General features: G+C 49.4%; 6 protein-coding genes across 6 annotated transcripts; 1 reads left to right on the top strand and 5 right to left on the bottom strand.

Annotated features, from left to right (window-relative positions):
- Positions 1-703: 703 nt before the first annotated feature.
- ANOM_005529 (uncharacterized protein) lies at positions 704-2,257 on the top strand (the record flags this gene model as incomplete). The annotated part of the gene is made up of 1 exon (XM_015550786.1): positions 704-2,257. One exon carries the CDS (start codon positions 704-706, stop codon positions 2,255-2,257), a length of 1,554 nt encoding a protein of 517 aa, XP_015407118.1.
- Positions 2,258-3,949: 1,692 nt separating this feature from the next.
- On the bottom strand, positions 3,950-6,005 carry ANOM_005528 (phosphate transporter; the record flags this gene model as incomplete). Its single annotated transcript, XM_015550785.1, has 5 exons — positions 3,950-4,359; positions 4,418-5,313; positions 5,369-5,700; positions 5,774-5,881; positions 5,943-6,005. 5 exons carry the CDS (start codon positions 6,003-6,005, stop codon positions 3,950-3,952), a joined length of 1,809 nt encoding a protein of 602 aa, XP_015407105.1.
- Positions 6,006-6,896: 891 nt separating this feature from the next.
- Positions 6,897-8,064, bottom strand: ANOM_005527 (uncharacterized protein; the record flags this gene model as incomplete). The annotated part of the gene is made up of 6 exons (XM_015550784.1): positions 6,897-6,940; positions 6,996-7,121; positions 7,175-7,375; positions 7,427-7,579; positions 7,643-7,776; positions 7,835-8,064. 6 exons carry the CDS (start codon positions 8,062-8,064, stop codon positions 6,897-6,899), a joined length of 888 nt encoding a protein of 295 aa, XP_015407119.1.
- A 1,695-nt stretch (positions 8,065-9,759) lies between these two features.
- On the bottom strand, positions 9,760-10,929 carry ANOM_005526 (SAM-dependent methyltransferase; the record flags this gene model as incomplete). Its single annotated transcript, XM_015550783.1, has 1 exon — positions 9,760-10,929. The coding sequence occupies one exon, from the start codon at positions 10,927-10,929 to the stop codon at positions 9,760-9,762; it is 1,170 nt and encodes a 389-aa protein (XP_015407106.1).
- A 2,864-nt stretch (positions 10,930-13,793) lies between these two features.
- Positions 13,794-15,767, bottom strand: ANOM_005525 (SET domain protein; the record flags this gene model as incomplete). Its single annotated transcript, XM_015550782.1, has 6 exons — positions 13,794-14,132; positions 14,192-14,720; positions 14,809-15,035; positions 15,141-15,185; positions 15,240-15,599; positions 15,657-15,767. The coding sequence occupies 6 exons, from the start codon at positions 15,765-15,767 to the stop codon at positions 13,794-13,796; spliced, it is 1,611 nt and encodes a 536-aa protein (XP_015407112.1).
- Positions 15,768-16,922: 1,155 nt separating this feature from the next.
- On the bottom strand, positions 16,923-18,366 carry ANOM_005524 (uncharacterized protein; the record flags this gene model as incomplete). The annotated part of the gene is made up of 4 exons (XM_015550781.1): positions 16,923-17,191; positions 17,266-17,308; positions 17,366-17,426; positions 17,489-18,366. 4 exons carry the CDS (start codon positions 18,364-18,366, stop codon positions 16,923-16,925), a joined length of 1,251 nt encoding a protein of 416 aa, XP_015407113.1.
- Between the last annotated feature and the right edge of the window lie 677 nt (positions 18,367-19,043).

Raw genomic sequence — 19,043 nt, 5'->3', positions numbered from 1 at the left:
GTTACCGGTATATCTGCGGCTTCCATAATTGGTCAGCCTCTAGCATTCTGCAGAAGGATCTATGAAGTTATGAAGGGTTCACTCGGGCTCTTCGGCAACTCAACCAGGATTGTTCATAGATAGTCCGAGCTAATGTTTTACTATCAAGAAAGGTCCCACTTCCTTGTATCGAATCGCAATCCCATCTACTCACTAGGATACACAAACCGGATAATTATCCTAACCACCCCGCAATTGCCCCAGTTTCCTCCGCATTCCAGGCAAGCTCACTACCGAACCCCATACCCGAAACTTTAAAACCAAGACTAGTATCAAACATCATGCCGCAACTTTCTCATTCCAGTCCTTGATATTGGATATCCTCTGCGCAACAAGAGGGGTGTATCAACTAAAATCCACTAAACGGATTAGAACTAGCTAATTAGCCAAGTCCGAGGATTCTCCGGTCCCCTCGACGAGACGACGATCATTGGCAGCGTGGTCTACGTATGGTGAACCGTCTCTCTGGTGGAACCCATATTCCACGCTATACTACATTTTGGGGACATCTCCTCGTTGTCATTTGTTATTTGTCACGATACCAAGCCGCCAGGCTATGGACGGTTGTGCTAAGCCTATTTTCTGAGATGTTATACTCACTATAAGTACCATTGAGAGGAAGGCGAGAAAAATGTTACCCTGGCTTTTCTGGTCAGTCCTCACAATGTTTCACGATAAAATACGGTCTGTGGCCTTCATGGCTGCTGCGGGCCTTTTCACAACGACTGTCGCTCAGACTGGGAATTGCTCGTCATCTGTGATTCCCCATCCATCCGTACCTGGAGGACAGGTATTGGATCTCTCTGCCATTCCAGTGACGAATTATGCACATGATGACTCTACACTGGATTTCTGCAATGTGACAGTCACATACACCCACCCAGGGAAGAATGATACCATCCATGCCACGGTCTGGCTCCCCTTCTCCAATTGGAACACCCGACTCCAAGGCTCCGGCGGAGGCGGTTTCTCCATGAGATCGGAAGATGCCGTCCTCGCGGCAGCTGTGGCCCAGAACTATACGGTCCTAGCCACGGACGGAGGCCACGACATGAACTCGCAGAGCTCAGCATCGTGGTCCCTGGACGCTTCAAGAAATGTGAACATGGCGTTACTGGAGGATTTCGCCTACGTCGCTCTTGGCGACGCTGCGATTATTGGTAAACAGGTCACCGCCAGTTTCTATGGTCTTGCTCCGCGGTACTCCTACTGGAATGGGTGCTCGACAGGCGGCAGGCAGGGTCTGATGCTCGCACAACGATATCCAACCGCGTATGACGGTATCATGGCCGCTGCACCGGCAATCAATTGGGCTAGTTTCCTGGTAGCGGAGTTCTGGCCCCAGTTTGTCATGAATGAGCTTGGCGCTTTCCCTCCAACTTGTGTCTCGGATGCTATTACGGCTGAGGCGATTAAAGCTTGCGATGGTATCGATGGGGTTGTGGACGGAGTGATTTCTGCGCCTGACTTGTGTGGTTTTGATCCATTTACTACGGTTGGCGCGAGGGTAAATTGCAGCGGAACCAGTGTGAGTATCTCCGAGAAGGATGCTCAAGTGGTCAACAGTACATGGGAAGGACTCAGGTCCTCGGGGGGCTCGTTCCTATGGTACGGACTCGACAAGGGCACGCCCCTGTCAATGGGCGCGTCGAGCCTCGGCCGCACCGTATGCTCGACACCGTTCAATTGCACTGGTTCTCCGTTTGCTATCTCGTCAGACTGGATCCGCCGGTTTATCTTGCAAGATCCGTCCTTCGACCTCACCACGCTAGACCACAAAGCCCTCGATAGGATATTCACCCTTTCCAAGAAAAGATACAACGACATAATCGGCACCGATAATCCAGACCTCTCTGCTTTTAAACAGGCGGGCGGGAAGATGATAACCTGGCATGGGCTCTCTGACACGTTGATCTTCCCCAAGGGTACAGAACAGTACTACACACGGGTGGAAGAGAAGGACCCGTCCGTGCGTGACTTTTATCGCTTCTTCAAAGCCCCGGGGGTCCATCATTGCTCTGGAGGTGTGGGGCCTGTCCCTGTTGACCCGTTGAGCCAGGTGGTAGATTGGGTAGAGAATGGTGTCGTGCCTGAGACTGTCGATGCTCTGGCTGCTGATGGTAGGAGGAGAAACTTGTGCCCTTATCCCTTGGTTTCGGTGTATAAGGGAGGTAATGTTAGGGATGCGGCGAGTTATCGGTGTGAAGAAGGTTATTAGTGATGTGATTAGGTGGCTTGTATGAGATTACACAAGGATTATAGTTTATGAAGTCGTTCTTGTCGCTTATACGCAAGAGGCATGTTTGGTTCCATTGGCCACGTCTCCGAATTGACATGCTGCAAGCTCAGCGCCTTACACCTGTCCAAGTTTCTAGTAGTTCCACCAGAGAAGATAACTATGTGCACTAGAGCGGTCACGACCAGCTGCTTAGGGGGGTTGGTGGAGATTGCATAGAGGATATGTATTACATATTCCACACGTTACTAAACCTGCTGATTATCACTACAACCAGAGAATTATATAAGGATCTATTTATTAATTACTAAAGAATTACTAGCAGCTCTACAACAGAGGATACTGACAACGATGTAATTTCACTATTTCCATGAGGACGACTTCGACCCTGCACACTGGCTGCAGCGCATCTATGTAGTCCTCGCATGTACGCAGGAAGCGACAGATTCAACATCATATATGAGTAATAGCCGCCTATTTTAGACGGTAATATCAAAAAAACGGCGTCTTGTGAGCTGTCGGTCAAAGACACCCACAACCCTTCAAAATAAAAATTACCCCTTACTTTGACGACCAAGGCGCACATCACATTGTGACTACGTCGTGGGTAGGTCATCTTATTTATCTTTATCTGTGTACGATACCATGGACATTAGAGCTAGTCCTACTGGTCGTGCTCATTAACAGAGGCGCCAGTCTGGCAACTTGGTGCTGTGGCTGGGTGAAAACCCAAGTATGAAGGTCTCCATTTTGGCTAAACATGAGAATGAACTCTAGAAGCGAGAAGATATTTCATCCTAAGATTGGAACGTTGACTAGGGTAGCATACTATAGGAGCTAAGCAAGAGAGGATCATTTTTTTTTTCCTTATTCCTAGGCAGAGTATTAATAGTATCTTCTTTTTATTCTGTGGTCGAGTGTGTGAGTTGAGGACTCTGGGGGAAAGGTTTTATTACCAAATACTACGGTTCCTATTCGTGAAGCGCTGTGAATACAATGACGGGGCTTATATAGCTAAAGCTCCGTATGGAAACTGCAAATTATATTAAGTAACCGTAGACGTAGCTACTACCACAGAGGAGTATATATGCTAACAACTCGAAAAAAAAAAAAACGACAGGAGGGCTATCCTTAAAGGAAATATATATTGTAGAGGTTTCACTCCCAAGCATCTGGGTGTTAACCGTTCTCCAAAAATACCTCTTAGAATGCCCGATGAGTATCTTAAATATAAATATTTCCGTGCTTTATTAAATCTGGATGAAAGATCCGATTACTTGTCGAGTTTTGAAGTATGGTCTGTCTTGTCTCTTAAGGGGTAGATTTTGAGAATCAATTATGTGCTATTAATTGGAATAAGAACAGATTCTTCAACAACTAGCATCATTGGTCTAGTGGTAGAATTCATCGTTGCCATCGATGAGGCCCGTGTTCGATTCACGGATGATGCACTCATTTTTTGTTGTCTCTCCTGGTTCCCTGTATCAGGCCCACTGTTTTTCTTAGTCTGGCAATGCATTTTTTCGTTTTCTTTTCTTGGGTATCAATGATTGTTTTGAATCAGTATACTGTTCTCTAAGATATGTATCTAAACATCTATGTACAAGAAGATTAAGCCGGTGTCTAGCCCAGGCAAACACCACACGGACAGTGCAATATCCACCGTACTATATACTATAACCCAAACCCTCCCGGCGAAAAAGTCGGTGACACAATCCTCTCTCTGTCTCGCAGTTTCACAGCATACCGGCTCTTCCATCCCATCCTCCCGAGCGCCAAGGTCTCCAAGGTCTCCGTCTTCCCACCCCAGAACTTCCCCTTGCCATCTTGTCGCTGCACAGGCGGGATCCAGAAATGCGTGACCACCGCACCGAGTATCATGCACACGCTGAAGACGATTAGAACCCAGCCGTGGCGGATGATGGGCTCATCACCGAGACCTGAACCGAAGTTAAAGTGTGCGGAGAATATTTGAACGAGAATCGAGCCGAGTTTGCCAGCGCCGGCACTAATTCCGTGGCAGGTAGCACGGTACCGGGTGGGGAAGATCTCGGCGGGAATTATATAGGTGGTTGCGTTGGGGCCTGTAGGGTTCTTTGTTAGTGTTTGTTTTCTTTTTGGATATACTAGGAAAGTCTATACCAAAGTTGAAGAATGCCTGACCGACGATGTATAAGGCCACGGCTACAGCACCTTCTTTGTGGACGGTCAGGAACATAGTACCCAGGGCGATAAAGAGGGCGGCCAGCGCCAAAAACCCGTATTTTTGGAGTGCGACACGATCAAGACGGTGGATGACGAGAATCAAGAGTAAGCCCCCAAGGAAACTACCACTGTTCAGGATGACCAGGGCATGCGTAGAGCTATCTAGAAACATTTTGAAGACATCGGCGTTCGGTGCATCGTTCGTCTGCCAGACAGGTGCTGCACCGTGGAGCTTGAGGGAACCCCATGTCTTGGCCAGAAACTGTGGACTCGACAGGCCAATTCCGTAGAAGCCAAAGTCGAGCAAAAGCCAGGACAGGGAGGTAGCAGCGAGAGTGCGCCAGTTTCCCTCAGTCCAGAAATACTGTATGATGTCCTTTCTTGTTAAGTGCCAGTGGGAGTTGAGAGTGGCGGGCTGGAGAATTTCTGTTTCCGAGGGAGATCGATCGGAAAAGCATTGACTCGTCATTGAGATCGCCGGAAGGGGTAAGTTGTGCCAACTGTCTGTTTCCACAGAGGGAGAGTTGTTCGGTTCGTTAAAGAGGGTGGTTGCGTCGAATTCTGCCTGCACGGGGTCGTCCTCGATCTCCAGCAGGAACCGGGGACTTTCTGGAATAATGAACCGGAAGACCGTTGCGATTACACCAGGAACCACCCCGATCCCAATGACCCACCTCCACATGATATCCACAGTGCGGGTCAGGTCTTCGTCTCCTCGGCTTCTGCTGGCCGCGCATACAATCAGCGACACAATATTTCCGGTGATCTGACCGAGAGGCTGCATGAAAAAGACCGATGCCATCATTCGCGCCCGATGCTTTGTGGGAGCAAACCTATTGGAAAGTCCATCAGTTCCTGACCGTGCGAATCAAACCAAGCTGTACCTACTCAGATGTGATGACAGCACTCAGTGGGTAATCGGCCCCAACGCCGATGCCGACCACGATTCTCCACCATATCAACCACGCATACACATTCATACTATGGTTTACGCCATTTGAAGCCATGACCACACCGAGGGTCGAGGTGATCAGGAGCATCAGCTCCAGGCCGTACATCTTTTTCCGCCCATACTTGTCTGCCAGATACCCAAATAGTACTTGCCCCAGCATGGTACCGGCCAATGTGGCAATGTTGATATTGGTGAGTTTCTTAGAAGACGTTTCATTTTTCCAGTAGACGTAGGATAGCATCGGGAAGGCCATGTTGCTTGCAAATAGCTGCGAGGAGAAGTGGCATGCGTCAGTCATGATTTATTCGTCATCGAGTCCAATAGCTTTATATTCAACTGACTGTATATCCATCGAGGAAGAAGCCCACCCCGGCCACAAACACCACAATCCATTGATAACCCTGTCGATCGATGGTTTCGTAAACTTGTCGCATGCGCACATGGCGGTCCTAGATGCATGACGGTCAGTTTCAGATGGTATCGAAATCCTAGATTCGATGGAGACTATACCTGTTCATGGTCAAAATCCCGAGCACGATCGGTTTTATATAACCTCGAACGGAACTTCGTCATTTTTTAGATCTTATCGCACTGCGTGGTTCTTATCTCAGGGGGGACGGCTCATTTATCAGGACGGGACCCATAGTATTATGACAGATGTGCCATTGATCGTCAAAAAATGCTACCTCCGATTTAAAGAATGCGGCTCGAAACATAGGGCAAGATAGGGGTAGGACAGATTGAGGAGGAAGAACATGGCAGATGAGGGTGGCATGGTTAGTACGTGACCGAAGACAAGCCTCAAGGCTGGACAAAGAAGCAAGAAACAAGAAGAGTGGGGGGAAGGGAACAGAATAAAGTTGAGGCCCACCGCTGTGAAGGTCCACCATTGGTGTGAGTGAAGCGGATAGCTCAACGTGCCACATTAGCTTCCGCGGTGACATGAAGCAAGGGCCAATTCTTCTCCCACGTGCGCCCCTGCGATGCGTATTCAACTTCCGACGGCGGTTCTTGCGGTTCCTGCGGCCCACCGATCACGAGTTTCCTGACATGGATGTTGATTAATGCGCGTTGTCTCTTCATGCATGTAATCTCCACGAGCAGCCACTAGGAAAATCCAGGTGAGACACCGGACGCGTGTGATACGGTGTGATGGTGGTGTTTCTCGGCATTAGTTTTTTTTCCCTTCGAACCAGCGCCAGTGCATGCGCCACGTGCTTTCAGAACTTATGATCGTATTGACTGTATAGGGTATATGTATTATCTAGTATAAGACATAGAACTAAATATTATCTCTCCCACAGAATCCGCCCGTCGAGCATGCCAGCGCTCCGACTATTACCGGATTCTAGAAACCTCTTGCGTAGAATCAAAAACCCGCCGAATGAATCTATCACGTATAAAAGACTAATGTCATATACTCGCTCGGAAATTATGTAGAAAGACATGATCATCGAATGGTACTTATTTTGCATGGTCGGCCAGGAATTGACAGAAGGCCAGGCCGTCTGGGGAAAACTCGTTAATACCCATATCTCGGCCGAGTACCTGAAGTAGACATACCTCCGTGGTCTAAGAAATGGATCTGGAGACTTTTAATCTGGGAGAGGTAGTCGAAATTTGGTAGAAGCTGTAGCACAGCCGGCCGCCCGGCCTTTTTCGGCGGTTGAACACTTTCTATGCAATTCACTAAGCCAGTCAGTGCCCGGACGCGCCCCTCTCGAACTCTGCTCACTACCTACCAGGAATCGAGACATAGCGCTTTAGTTCCTTTCGCTGCGAATTGGCGAAAAATAGCATCACCTGCTTGCCGTTATAACCGCGCAGAATGCGTAGATTCTGGCTAATGCATTCTTCTCCACGACCTTTGGATTTGGCTTCGGCAATTCCGGCAATGAAAACGAGTTTCGCCGCGAGTATGAGCTCTTGAAACTGCACGCAATCTGGTAGTGTGATTCAGTAAGAGTTCTTCGATTACTCTGAGCCAGCCTTACCGTTCCAATCCTCGAAGGTGTAAGATAACTGTGATGTGAAAACGGTATGGGCGGTCTGGATGGTCTGTTCCTCCATGAAGGAAATTCTTAGAGAGGGTTCATTGGGCAGCTTGGGGTGTTCGAGATGCGGGACGGGGAGTTTCGTGGTGTTGACTTTGGTGTAGGAGGATCCTAATCAGCGTGAATACCCTCGTATTTAGAATCATGGTCACTTACAGGTGTGCACAAAGGGTATCTGCTGGCCAACAGCTCCTCCCAGTTCCAAGGCCCTTAAACTTCCCGTGGCATCTTTGCGAATATCAATATATGTATATCGAAGTTTGAAGAGTTTGTGGCTTCGGACGAATGAGCTATAATGGCCCGTTAGATGGTCACACTGGGAATGCGTAGCAAGGATAGTTAACCCACATCGTCACAGCAGGGTTTAGTGGTAATCGAGTTACTTCATCGTATAACGACTGGCATGACGCCTGTCGCGATCTTCCCGGAGACGACGTGGCGGGGCTGATGGGAGGAAGAGGGAAAAATGAGGTTGACACGAAACTCGAGGATGAGGACTGGGTCGAAGACGAGATGGTACTTTCTCGTCGGGCAGGGGGAAGAGGCCAATCCTCCGCGTCGAAGAGACTTTGGCTCATGGCCAGAAAACAAAGATCTTAGAGATCTTTTTTTTTTTAACACCAATGTGGCGTTGATAACTTTGCGTGTTCGCAGTGGACTCGACGAGCTGGCGATCTTGCGGGTCCCCAAGAATTGATCGACATGCAGGGGCAAGTATGAGAGCTCGACATCATCTTTCCCAGCACGGCCAGAGTTCTTCAGAATTCAGGAACCATTCTGACAATGGATGCCCAACGTCCGTTTGTTTGACGTGACATTTTAAATATGAACTCTGTCCCTCCATGGGACCCGGCATAAGGGCACCGATAAGATGAGGGGCCTACCACGGCCAGCCCATTGGCGGGAGATCCACAGCAACGTGCCTAAATGGATGGCTGCTATTGAAAGCTTTCGGTGGGACCTGGTGGGGGGGCCACGCTAGAGTGATCCATGGGGGTGATATATAGGCGTACCCGTGCTCAACTCGTGGAAAACTGCCGCGCATCGTTCGAGAACATTTCTTCGTGTGATCCGCTTTCGGATATTTCTGAAGCTGGCGAGCTCAGCTATTTGCCTCAGAGTAAGAGCTTTCCACTAGTGTAACCAACCCTGAGTGGAGATGGCAGAGGTCTTCCTGCTAGTCCAGTCAAGCCGGCCACATGGCATGGCCGGGGGATAGGATCGGACAAATCATTGTCCTCCCCCGATTGAACTTGTCTTCTTCCACCGGGATCTCGTCATCTCAATCTAACTTTCCGAATCATTCCCTGCTGTTAAGGGCCGAGACCTCCTTTAATATGCTTTGATGGTGTCTTTTTTTGTTTCGCTCTTGCTCCTACTGTACTCCGTAGAACCTTTTGTTATCTCCCAGCTCTTTTCGGCTCTCTTTCCGCTGTTTTCTGTACTGTTCACATTTTTTATTTTCATTCTATATCTTAAATCAATCTATTAGACTACCGCATCGTATCTCTTCTGTTATCCATGACAAGCGTTATTGTTGAATGGAAAGTGACTACTAATCTAAGGTATATAAATATCTAGTGGATGGGCCCTTTCTGCTTGGGTATCCGAACAAAAGTCAAAAGCTGTATGCAGAACTCACAAACACCAGTAGAACGTAGCGGAGCCAAGCAAACCTTGCAAAATGAAAAATCAATAGATCTATGGGCCACTCGGTGACCATGAAAAACTGAAGCTTCAACCGGAGGAACGCCGACATGGAACGGACAGGGTATAATACGCTGAGCCATGTTCTCATGAAAATGGAAAAGTCCAGAAGAATTAGGGCAATGGGGTATACAATATGTTCAATGATTATCTTAAAGCCTGTTAGAGGGTTGCTGTGGGAAATTTGTACAGGTTCACACGTCGTCGGTGGAAGTGGGAGAACACCACTTACCTGTTGGCACAAGAACGCCATGCGGTAGAACAGTTCCTTGGAGAGAGACCACTGTGGTAGCAAAGACGGAAGTAATGGCTAAACACGGTTGTAGCAATGCATAGCGAGTGTATACCATCAATATCTGAATCAGATATAGACAACCGGCTGTGATGTGTGAGTCGATGACGAGTCTCGTTCCGCCAGCGGACATGCGGTATCGCTCCCGCATTCAGTCAGAATGGGCGGCTGCCAAGAGAGCATAGCCCCTTTTAAGTGGGAATGCTGAGACATCTTCCCGCATCACTTTCTTCCGCCCACAAAAGTCCGTCTCCAGTGCCCTGTTCGGAGGCACTCAATGGAGGGGCTTCTGTGCAATGATACGATAACTCGTCGTCGTCAATCGCATATTGTCCATCTTGACGAATGCTTCTCCGTCTAGACATAGACGGTTGATTAACGTCTTGAAGTGTTTGGGGAGTACGTGAGTCTTGACCAGGCCTAGGATAAGCTGTCGCATGGATCGGAAGTAGAGGTCAACCTTGGCGATCAACGGGGCTTGCAGTCCACCGACACTGGCGTTATCGGAGCGAGTTATCGTGAATCCAGCATCGGTGAGAGCGTTCTCCAGAATCTTCGGAGTAGGGGTGCCCACCGCCCCAATCAGTGGCTTTACGCGACGCATGAGCTGGGCATGCTCAGGGTTTGAGGGGTCATAGTCCGGCAGACTGACCCAGTCCAGCATGGAGAATCTGGCTCCCGGCTTGAGGACACGGAAGACTTCGCGAAACAGAGCAGGCAAATCTTTGCACAGACTGAATGCCTGGATCTGGTAAAATGCGTCAAAGGTTTCATCTTCGAACGGGAGAGGAAGGCTGTTGAAGTCCTGGACGATGAAGCGGTTGTCCTTGAACCCAAGCTTCTCGTTGTAGGAACGGGCTTGGGCGATCTGGTTAGGGTCGATGTTTAACCCGGTCACATGTGCACCCGAGTATTGGGTCATGTGCGCAGCCACGCGACCGCGACCACAACCCAGATCTAATACTTTGTCTCCGGGCTTTAGGCCAATATGTTCGGCAATGGACTCTTCATACAATAGTTGGTTTTCCAGCACGGTCGCTTTCTTGCTCATGAATGGTGGGATATACATCTTCTCGACGTCGCCAAGCGCGCAAAGGTGATTTAATACCCCATAGTACGACTTGAGGCAATCGCCGACCTTTTCCTGGTAGTTGGGCCCTAGCTCTTCGACCATCTGCTTCTCATTGGACCAGTCGAGGTTATAGATCACATAAGATGCCATGAAGTCATCGACTTGCTTCGGGGTCAGATGGTGAAGATACCGGAAAGCGGTCCAAAAGGTTTTCCACCGCTTCGGAGAGGCGGAGTTCTGCAAATCAGGCCGGGTCGATGGGACGCTGTGCACGGTCAGATTTTGCTTCTCCGTTGCAATAGCATCCAGCGAGCTACTCTCAGAGCTCCGCCCGGACCGGCGTGATGCCAAGACCGTTTGAGTTTCCGTCATCGTGTTGATATTGGAAGCTGTGGTGAAACAGCCTAGAAGACAGGGAGAAAGAAAAGATAGGTAGGATGATAGTTGGAGTTGCTAAGGATAGCTATATTGCTGCTAGATAAGCCATGCCCGATGGGACCTTCAATTAGAAAAGGGAGGAAGGAGCGGGGCTAGGCCAATTTATAAGCATCTCGACGAATTTTTTCTCCAAGGGCGACGTCGGCCTCCTCATTTTATTGATTTGCCATATGACCTGCCATGGATAGTTAGCGACGGCCACTGTGGATTATTGTCACCAGATCTGGAAGGCATCGGAAGTGTCGGATAAGGCAGGTCGAAGAAAGGAATCGCGGCAGGGAGCGGCAGGCGACCCGGAAGTTCCTGAGATACGGGGGGGAAGTTGTCCACACCATGGATCTCATTGTTGGCTAGAACTTCTGACTGGATTGGGACCCCGATTTGACAATGATGGACCGGCGATGAGTCAAAAGGATCCAGGGTCTGCAGGTCGCATCACAGACCTCGCTTCCCCTCTTGATCGCCAGAGGAAATTGCTCTGGTTAGCAATCGTTATAAATTAGTGTCCCTCACCCATGAGGGAGGACGTTACCATGTTAGCTAATTGGAAAACGACCATGATGCAGGCTCACCGAAGCAGTATCCTCAACTCATTTGCTCCCTGTGATTGCCAAGAGCTCCAGGATAGTGCAGCTAGTGAGGTGCGCAAAGACCCATACAGCCTCCACCGGATGAGCTGATCAATCATCATACTGCAGTAGTGCTTGGCGGTCAATGCTTGATTGATTGACTAGCACCCTTAGTGCCCTACATAGTATGGGTTGTGCCGTGGTAGTACGGCACAAGCAGTCGTTCTTACTAACAATCATTGCCTTATAGGGATACAACGGGTCGGAAACCGGATAAATCTCCCTGGCACAGGACTGTTCGGCGAGTGTTCGTGTCCCTTTCAGGGTCAGAGATTTTTCGTTAGGGTTCCCACTTCGACCACTTTTCTTGTCATATAGTACTATTTCTAAGCAAATTCACCATCTTGGCGGCTCTCACGGAGCGGGAGCGCCCGGATCAGGCAATTCTTCCCGGTCTCGGACATTCATCCGAGTATCCGATTCCGTTCTTGGCCCTTTTTTCTGGTGGTTTCCAGTAAAGCCGTATATCCGTTGACGTAATTTTCGATCCTTCTGGGCGATTGCGAAAAGTACGTTTGGGGTAGTTTCGGAGACTTTTTTGCTGTTGTTCTCTTTGGAAGGGGTGAAAAAGGGGAAACCTGGTTCTGCTATCATATTGGAGGAAATATGAGTAAACTAGAACACGTCAAACATCCCATGTCCTCCCAACTGGCCAATCCAAAGATGTCCTAGGTATGCACCTGCCGCTGGGACGATCACGATATCATTTACCGCGCGAGCCGGACGATCGAGTGCGACATTTCCTGGCAGTTGCTTCGTTCGAATTACTAAATCAAGCATGGATTTTCGGCCCAGACGAGGACAGTGCTCGTATGCTGAACGGCCACGTCATTTATCAAAACCGTTTGTAACCGCTAGGGCGTGGTCTGATTCATACCTAGAGCTATTTCGCACACTGATTAAAAGTGTCCGAACTTCAGGTTGATCCGCTTTAGTCTGACTTAGCGGTCTTTCGGCTTATCTGATGCACTGTTCACCGGTCAATTTCCCTTTTAATGCCGAACAGGTCTTTTGGATAGAGACCACGTGATCTGATCTAGGGCTAACTTGCATTCATACTCGGTTCACCTAGTTTCTGCCGGATATCTGGCCCTCTCGTAAAGTGGTTACGCATTTCTGGAGAGTTCCAGTAGCAGGTGTCGTATAATTATATAGACGACGTCCAAATAAGCTTATCTCTAAAGGCTGCCTCCGTTGGATCACGTACAGCTTGCCTCCTCCATACAGAATCGAGTGTTAGGGCTCCACTCCAACTAGGCAGAAAGATGAGCGTGCGGAGAGAGATGGGCTGTCGGGGTGGCGATGTGAACAGCCTCTCCAATCATGGAGGCTGCTTGCTGCGCGGTGACAAGGCTTAGTTAAGACTGATGTGACCCACGAAGGAGGTACCGGTACTTGTCCAGACGTTGTAGATCTGGGCTACTCGGATGTACCCATCGTAGAAGCTTGGACTGAGCTTTCCGTGTGGCCGGATCGTGTCAGTTCATCTGTCGAGGGAGGCTTTTGGATTGGTCCGGACTGGTATCCGTCGGTTGATGGTGATGTTCTTGACAATTGTGCCCTTTCTAGTGGCTGTGACAGGCGCTGACTCTTCAACTCCACCTGCAGCATGCATCTCTGCTGCTGGCTTGTTGAGCGGTTGACTGTTTCATATTATATAATCCACAAATCCTGCACACTGCGTGTGGAAATCTTTGTACCTTGCTTTCCGGACAGATCATCCGCCATTTCAGCTCCACTTTCTTGGATATAGTACCATATCCCCATGCAGGATAATCAACTGTGTAGTAGATTTGCTTTTCTGAGAGATTTGCATGGATTTGAAGAGGATTACTTCTTGATAAATTGTTGGGAAGGCATCGTGGATGTCGTTTATACATTCAATCCCCATCTGAGTAAGTGATTTGTAGCCGTCCTCGTGTAAGGAGATATGAATCACTGAATTTTAATTTGGATAAAACTTAACCCTTGCCATAATGAACGTATGATGTAAAACAAACGATATCTGGAGGATGCTCTCGCAACATGTGACCGCACATCATCTGACAGGGAGATTCCATATGGCTCGCCCTGTGTCCTTGACATTATACAATGAGCAGCCCAGTCTTTTTCACAACAGATTCCATTAAGCTCTATGTACATCGATTAAAGCATCAGGCTTTGAAAAGTTCATTGTCTTCTCTCCCGAAATCGACAGCATGCCTCCCCGCAAAGACATATCTTGCTCAATTGCTTCCAATAATGATCTGAATAATCAACAGTGATCTCACTTCCCGCCGTCACTCCTCGCGAAACGACAATTATGCGTTCCTTTCCCCGCCAGTAGAATCGCTGAAACTGGCTATTTGGACGACAAGAGTGGTTGATGAACCGCGTGAAATTGCCCATCTGCCCTTGGAAGATCTGGTACGTTCTCGTGCGACTACCGCCAAGCATTACGTCGACGCCCTCGATGCCTTTTGTGATAAGACCCGTGAATTCACCGATGGCGATGCCACGGTCGAAGTTCTGCTCGTTGTTGGTTAAGATAGTGTAGATTGTGTTTGAGCGAAGAAGGCAAAACTTACACTGCGAGCTATGACCCCGTTGTTCTTCCCGCTGGTTGTATGGAACAGCTGTACTGGCACTGGGTTTCGCACGCCCCCAAACAGTGTGGGGAAACATGAGCAATGATTCTTCTCGATCTCATCGGACTGCCTCTCTTTGCACACCACACACACATCCGAATCTATTTCCGGAACCCGGCGAGGGTCCTCTGTGCCAAAAGCAGCAGTGTCAAGCACGCACTCATCGATAAAACGGTAGTGGAAGCCATTTGGTAGCTGAAGATGCTCATATGTTGAAGTTAAGGGGACTGCTGGTCTTCCTGTTACTGTTACCCATTCGTGTGGGTGACCGTGGTACTGCCGTGTCTCTTGTTGCCCAATCACCTGGAGAAGATCCCTCCAGTCCGGATGCAGCGTATCGGCGGCGACCTCCAGACTAGATCGGATATGTCGGAGGCGCGTGGAGAACCCTTCTCCAAAACCAGTACGGTATTTGCAGAAGCGGTATACCCCGCGCTTGCAAATATCAAACTGGCCCAACCGCCGGCATCTTTGATTTCTTTGTATCCGCGCCAGATAGCGCTTAATCGAGGAAGATTAGCCTGGTGACTCATAGTTCAAGAGGGTATATCACTTACATTCGGTTCCGCAGATCCTTTTCTTTCCAGTTGAGAACCGCACATGCCTCCCTCAAGCCCATCATCCGGATTTCCATAGCCGACAGGTTAGGGTTTTCTAAGCGAAGAACAGCGATACGAGCTTCGTAACATTCAATCCAGTAGGCTTGCACTATCATCTCAAGCGCGCGCGAGGACTGACTTTGGTTATAGTATTTCAAGCATAGGGTATTGACTGCGCGGAATACCTGGTGATGGTCAGTTATCCCAAGTCTTACGGCATGTACGAAGCTATTGGGGGACTCGAATTGAAGCCCTGTGTTTTACGTGAATGGGTTTACGGTATAACCTACCTCTCCACTAACGCCAGTTCGGATGTCTATGCCGGGCTCTATGACCTAGGTTTGTTAGTTGGGTTGAGAGAGTCACCATTTCACGCCGGGAAGTCATACTGAATGGAATCGGCTCAGTTGGACAGGTGAAAACACTTGTCTCCAGATACCCGCGATGAGTTTGTCGGTTGAAGTTGGTTCTAGGACTGGAGCAGATGTATCTTTGCTTGGGTTTTTGCGTTGGGGAAACCTAGTGTCGCTATGTACCTGGCGAACAGACGACTTTTGAGCATCGTCAGTCATCCCATTTGAATCTGGTGCTGTATAGCCGTCGATCTGAGATTCAGCCCCTGCAATGGCAGCGTCCTGGTTATGCGGAGCCAAGCGAAGACCACTGACGGTCTTTCTTCGCTTAAGGGGACGTGGGCCATGGTCATCTATAATGGCTTCCGGAGCAGCTACGGTATCTCGCTTATCGTACTATATGGAAAGTTAACCTTCTACCAGAAACGCAACATATGGAGGGTATCATCTTACACTTGTCTCTGAGACCTCTGGAGCCAACTGCGTCAACGGCACAACACGGTCATTGCTTAGATCAACGCAACCCTGACCAGTTAGCACATAGGCATCGGCAGGCTGCAACATTAATCTGATCCAGTAAGACCAACCAAAATCCATGAGCTATCTCGAGATACACATGGTGCACCTGAAAAAAGCGAAGCTTCAATACGAAGGAAAAGGTTACTATTCTTTCGCTCCAGTTGGGAGGATTCCTTGAGATCCAAATCTTTCCTCGGCCTTTGCTTTGACGCTTCAATCGCAGATGTCAGTTGCGCGGGGAAGTCGGGGTTCTGGAGAAGGCTGCATAGCTGAGATACTAAAGAGAATGAGGATGAGGGCTCCATGTCGACTGAAGACCCACTCTAGATGGAGGACTCAACAACGAACCCTTGTAAACAGTATGTATACTCTTCAGGCGCCAAGACAACGTGTGAAAAATTCTGCCTGGGCAGAATTGCTGACTTATCAGCGATCATTAGCATGATGTCATTCAGCCAGTGTTATTGTCTCCTCGATATGTGGCATGATACAGTTACAATTATGATTGGTTCTACTGGATATACGTGTCCATACATTTATCGACTGTGGTAGCCTGTATACGTATTGTGGCAATCATTGAGCTCTGCAACTTTTGCTGCCTCATATGTTTGTAGGCTCACCTACTGTTTTAACGTGTAACGTCGGGAATAGCTTTCACTCAATGGCCAATACACTAAGCAGGGAACTATCACAAATGCTGGTTTCTAAGAAGAGCACAGGAATTTACTCAATACAGCCACTCCGTATGCATAACGGTATCCACGATGCCCGCATAGATCTAATGCGAGAAGTGCCTTGAGCACATTGCATCACTCACCAGTCGGAGTTCTGAAAGATGAAAGTAGGGAACAGTATTTGAATGGTATCGCTTGGAACGCTTCTATATACATTTATATACACTGCTGGACTTGCTATAATATAAAAGACTTCGGGCCGTTACGACATTGACTTGAGCTCCGCTTAATCGGAATGGGGCGCGTGTTTCTGCTCATTGTGGTTAAGGTTGGACACACTTTTCGGTCACCACCATGAAACACATTGTGGTGGTATGTTGCAGTCTGTAACTCCGTAGTGCGTCTCGTCGGTGTTTCCCTAAGAGGGTCTCATCTCGACCCGAACGACGGAGCCATCCGTGGTGTCGGATGTCGCTGGTAAGAATAGATATCGATCCAAGTGCTACACCGAGCCATATTTGCTTTTTTATAGCCATTCGGGTGTCTTGCACGGGTGATCTTCCCGGTCCTTCTCAATCTTATCCAAGATCCACCCGGATTTATACGATCCCTTACCATCTTCAGGATCTTTCTGGTATCCCAGCCGATAGGAGAAGGAGAATCCACAGGTCTGATCGTGGTAAGCGAACTGGAAGCACTTGGAATGCTCCTGACACGCCTTCTGGCATTGCTCAAAAGAGCTATACGCTTCCTTCTCGACGGGGGTCATCTCCGAGGGCGACTTCTGTCGCTGCCCTTCCACACCGGCGCCCGGAACATCAAGTCATCGGAGAGATTATACCAATTGTCGCGCTCCGAGGGCAGCGCACGACCCATGAAATAGTCATACAGCTCACTAATAAGCAGCGGGTCCTATTTGTCGTTAGCCATCACACACTCCCACTCTAACAGACATGAATGAGCACGTACCTGCGGATGTTTCCGACGCTGCTCGTAGTTCCACATCTCATTAACATCCACCGGCGTCACACTATGCATGGTAATCAACGGCTGACACCCATGCCGGGACCCCGAATTCGGCCGGGCCCAAACGGAAGCGTATTCTGCTTCTCGCCCTGCATCATGGGCCATTTATTGGTCAACTCGACGCCCTTTTCCTTGAGGGCTTTCATGAGCACGTAGTCGCCGTAGATCTCGTCGTGCATGCGCTCGTCGTATCGCGCAGCCAGATCGGCATCACCGTCCAGGACGCGCCTCATCGCCTCGCGCGACAGGATCACGCCGCTTCCTCCGTGGGCGAACTTCTGGCTTTGGAACGTCGCCGCCGAGCCCAGGTAGAGCGGCTGGGCGGGGTCCATCCGCGCCAGCCACTGCACGAGATTGCCCCAGAAGAGATACGTGTCGGCCTCGACGAACACGTACCAGTCGTGGCCGGGCCGACGCGCCCAGGTCTGCACCAGCATGTGGATGAACTTGTACTTGTCCAGGTCCCAGGCGGCCTGGCGCGAGGTGCGGAGTTGCCGGATGTCCCGGCCCGCGGACAAGTACTCTTTGATGGTGCGGTAGTAGGCGAAATCGGGATGCGTGGCCTTCAGCGTTTCATTGACGTTCGCCAGCACGTCATAGACATGGTAGGCGCCGATGTCTTGCTCGGAGTCGGCGAATATCAGCGGGTCTTGGCAGCATCGCAAGGCTGTGAGCAGTTGCGTGGGCAGCTTATCGTAGATGATGTTCGAGCCTGTCTTGACCACCACCTGGATGTGGGAGGTGTCGGGCACTCCGCTGCTGCATCGCACATCATCGGGGTGCCATGGGGCGGACGAATTGTGCTTGGGGGTTGTGGTTTGAGGGGACGAACTGTGGAGAATTCGGGTCTGTGGGGGGTTGGCGAAGACAATCAAAATAATGATGGTGGACAGCAGAATGGCGGTGCCACCCAGGATGCGACCGGAACATAGGAACCGGGTCATGATAGGATTCGCACAGGGATGAGAGGAAAATTCTTTGTTTGCATTTGACCACGACACAGCAAAGGAATTAAATACATGAAAAAAAAAGATCCGCATATCTTGTGTTTGTCTTTGGTGGGTGGGCTGAAGATGAATGGATTCTGGTAGTTAAGCACTAACGTTCTTAATTTAGTATGACGAATGAGACATCGTATTTAGCGTTCCCACTCGACGTCACGACAACTGAGACCCTGGTGGCCCTGCCAAGACGTTAGACAAGTGTGCCGTAGAAATCAGTTTGACTATCGTCTTCCTTTCCTTTCACTACAGGAAGAATCCTCTCGGTAGTTGCCAGATCTGCGGTCAACTCGTGCGCCCTGCCGTTTCGTTTGTCTTGGTTGTTAGTAGTTAGGGTTACTCGCGGTCATGACCCTCGCAGCCATGGACCACATGTATTCCAGCAACAACATCGGCGCGACAGATTTGAATATGCTTTTATTATCGCTAATTCCTTTTACATCTCAATCTCTATCGTTCATGGGCGGTGTATCGTGTACAACTTCAAGAACCACCGATCCGTGCACAGAGCCCTAATTCCAAAACAACCTCTCACACGTGTGACAGTCATGGCCCCCAAAGCCACTCTGCCAGTTAAGGCGTCCTATGCTTCCGCCTCGTACCGTCTACTCCCAATACTA

The sequence above is a fragment of the Aspergillus nomiae genome (genome assembly GCF_001204775.2).
Source record: "Aspergillus nomiae NRRL 13137 chromosome Unknown contig00125, whole genome shotgun sequence".
Classification (NCBI taxonomy): domain Eukaryota; kingdom Fungi; phylum Ascomycota; class Eurotiomycetes; order Eurotiales; family Aspergillaceae; genus Aspergillus; species Aspergillus nomiae.
Note: the sequence above shows the minus strand (reverse complement) of the source record. Positions and strands in the feature narration are given on the sequence as shown.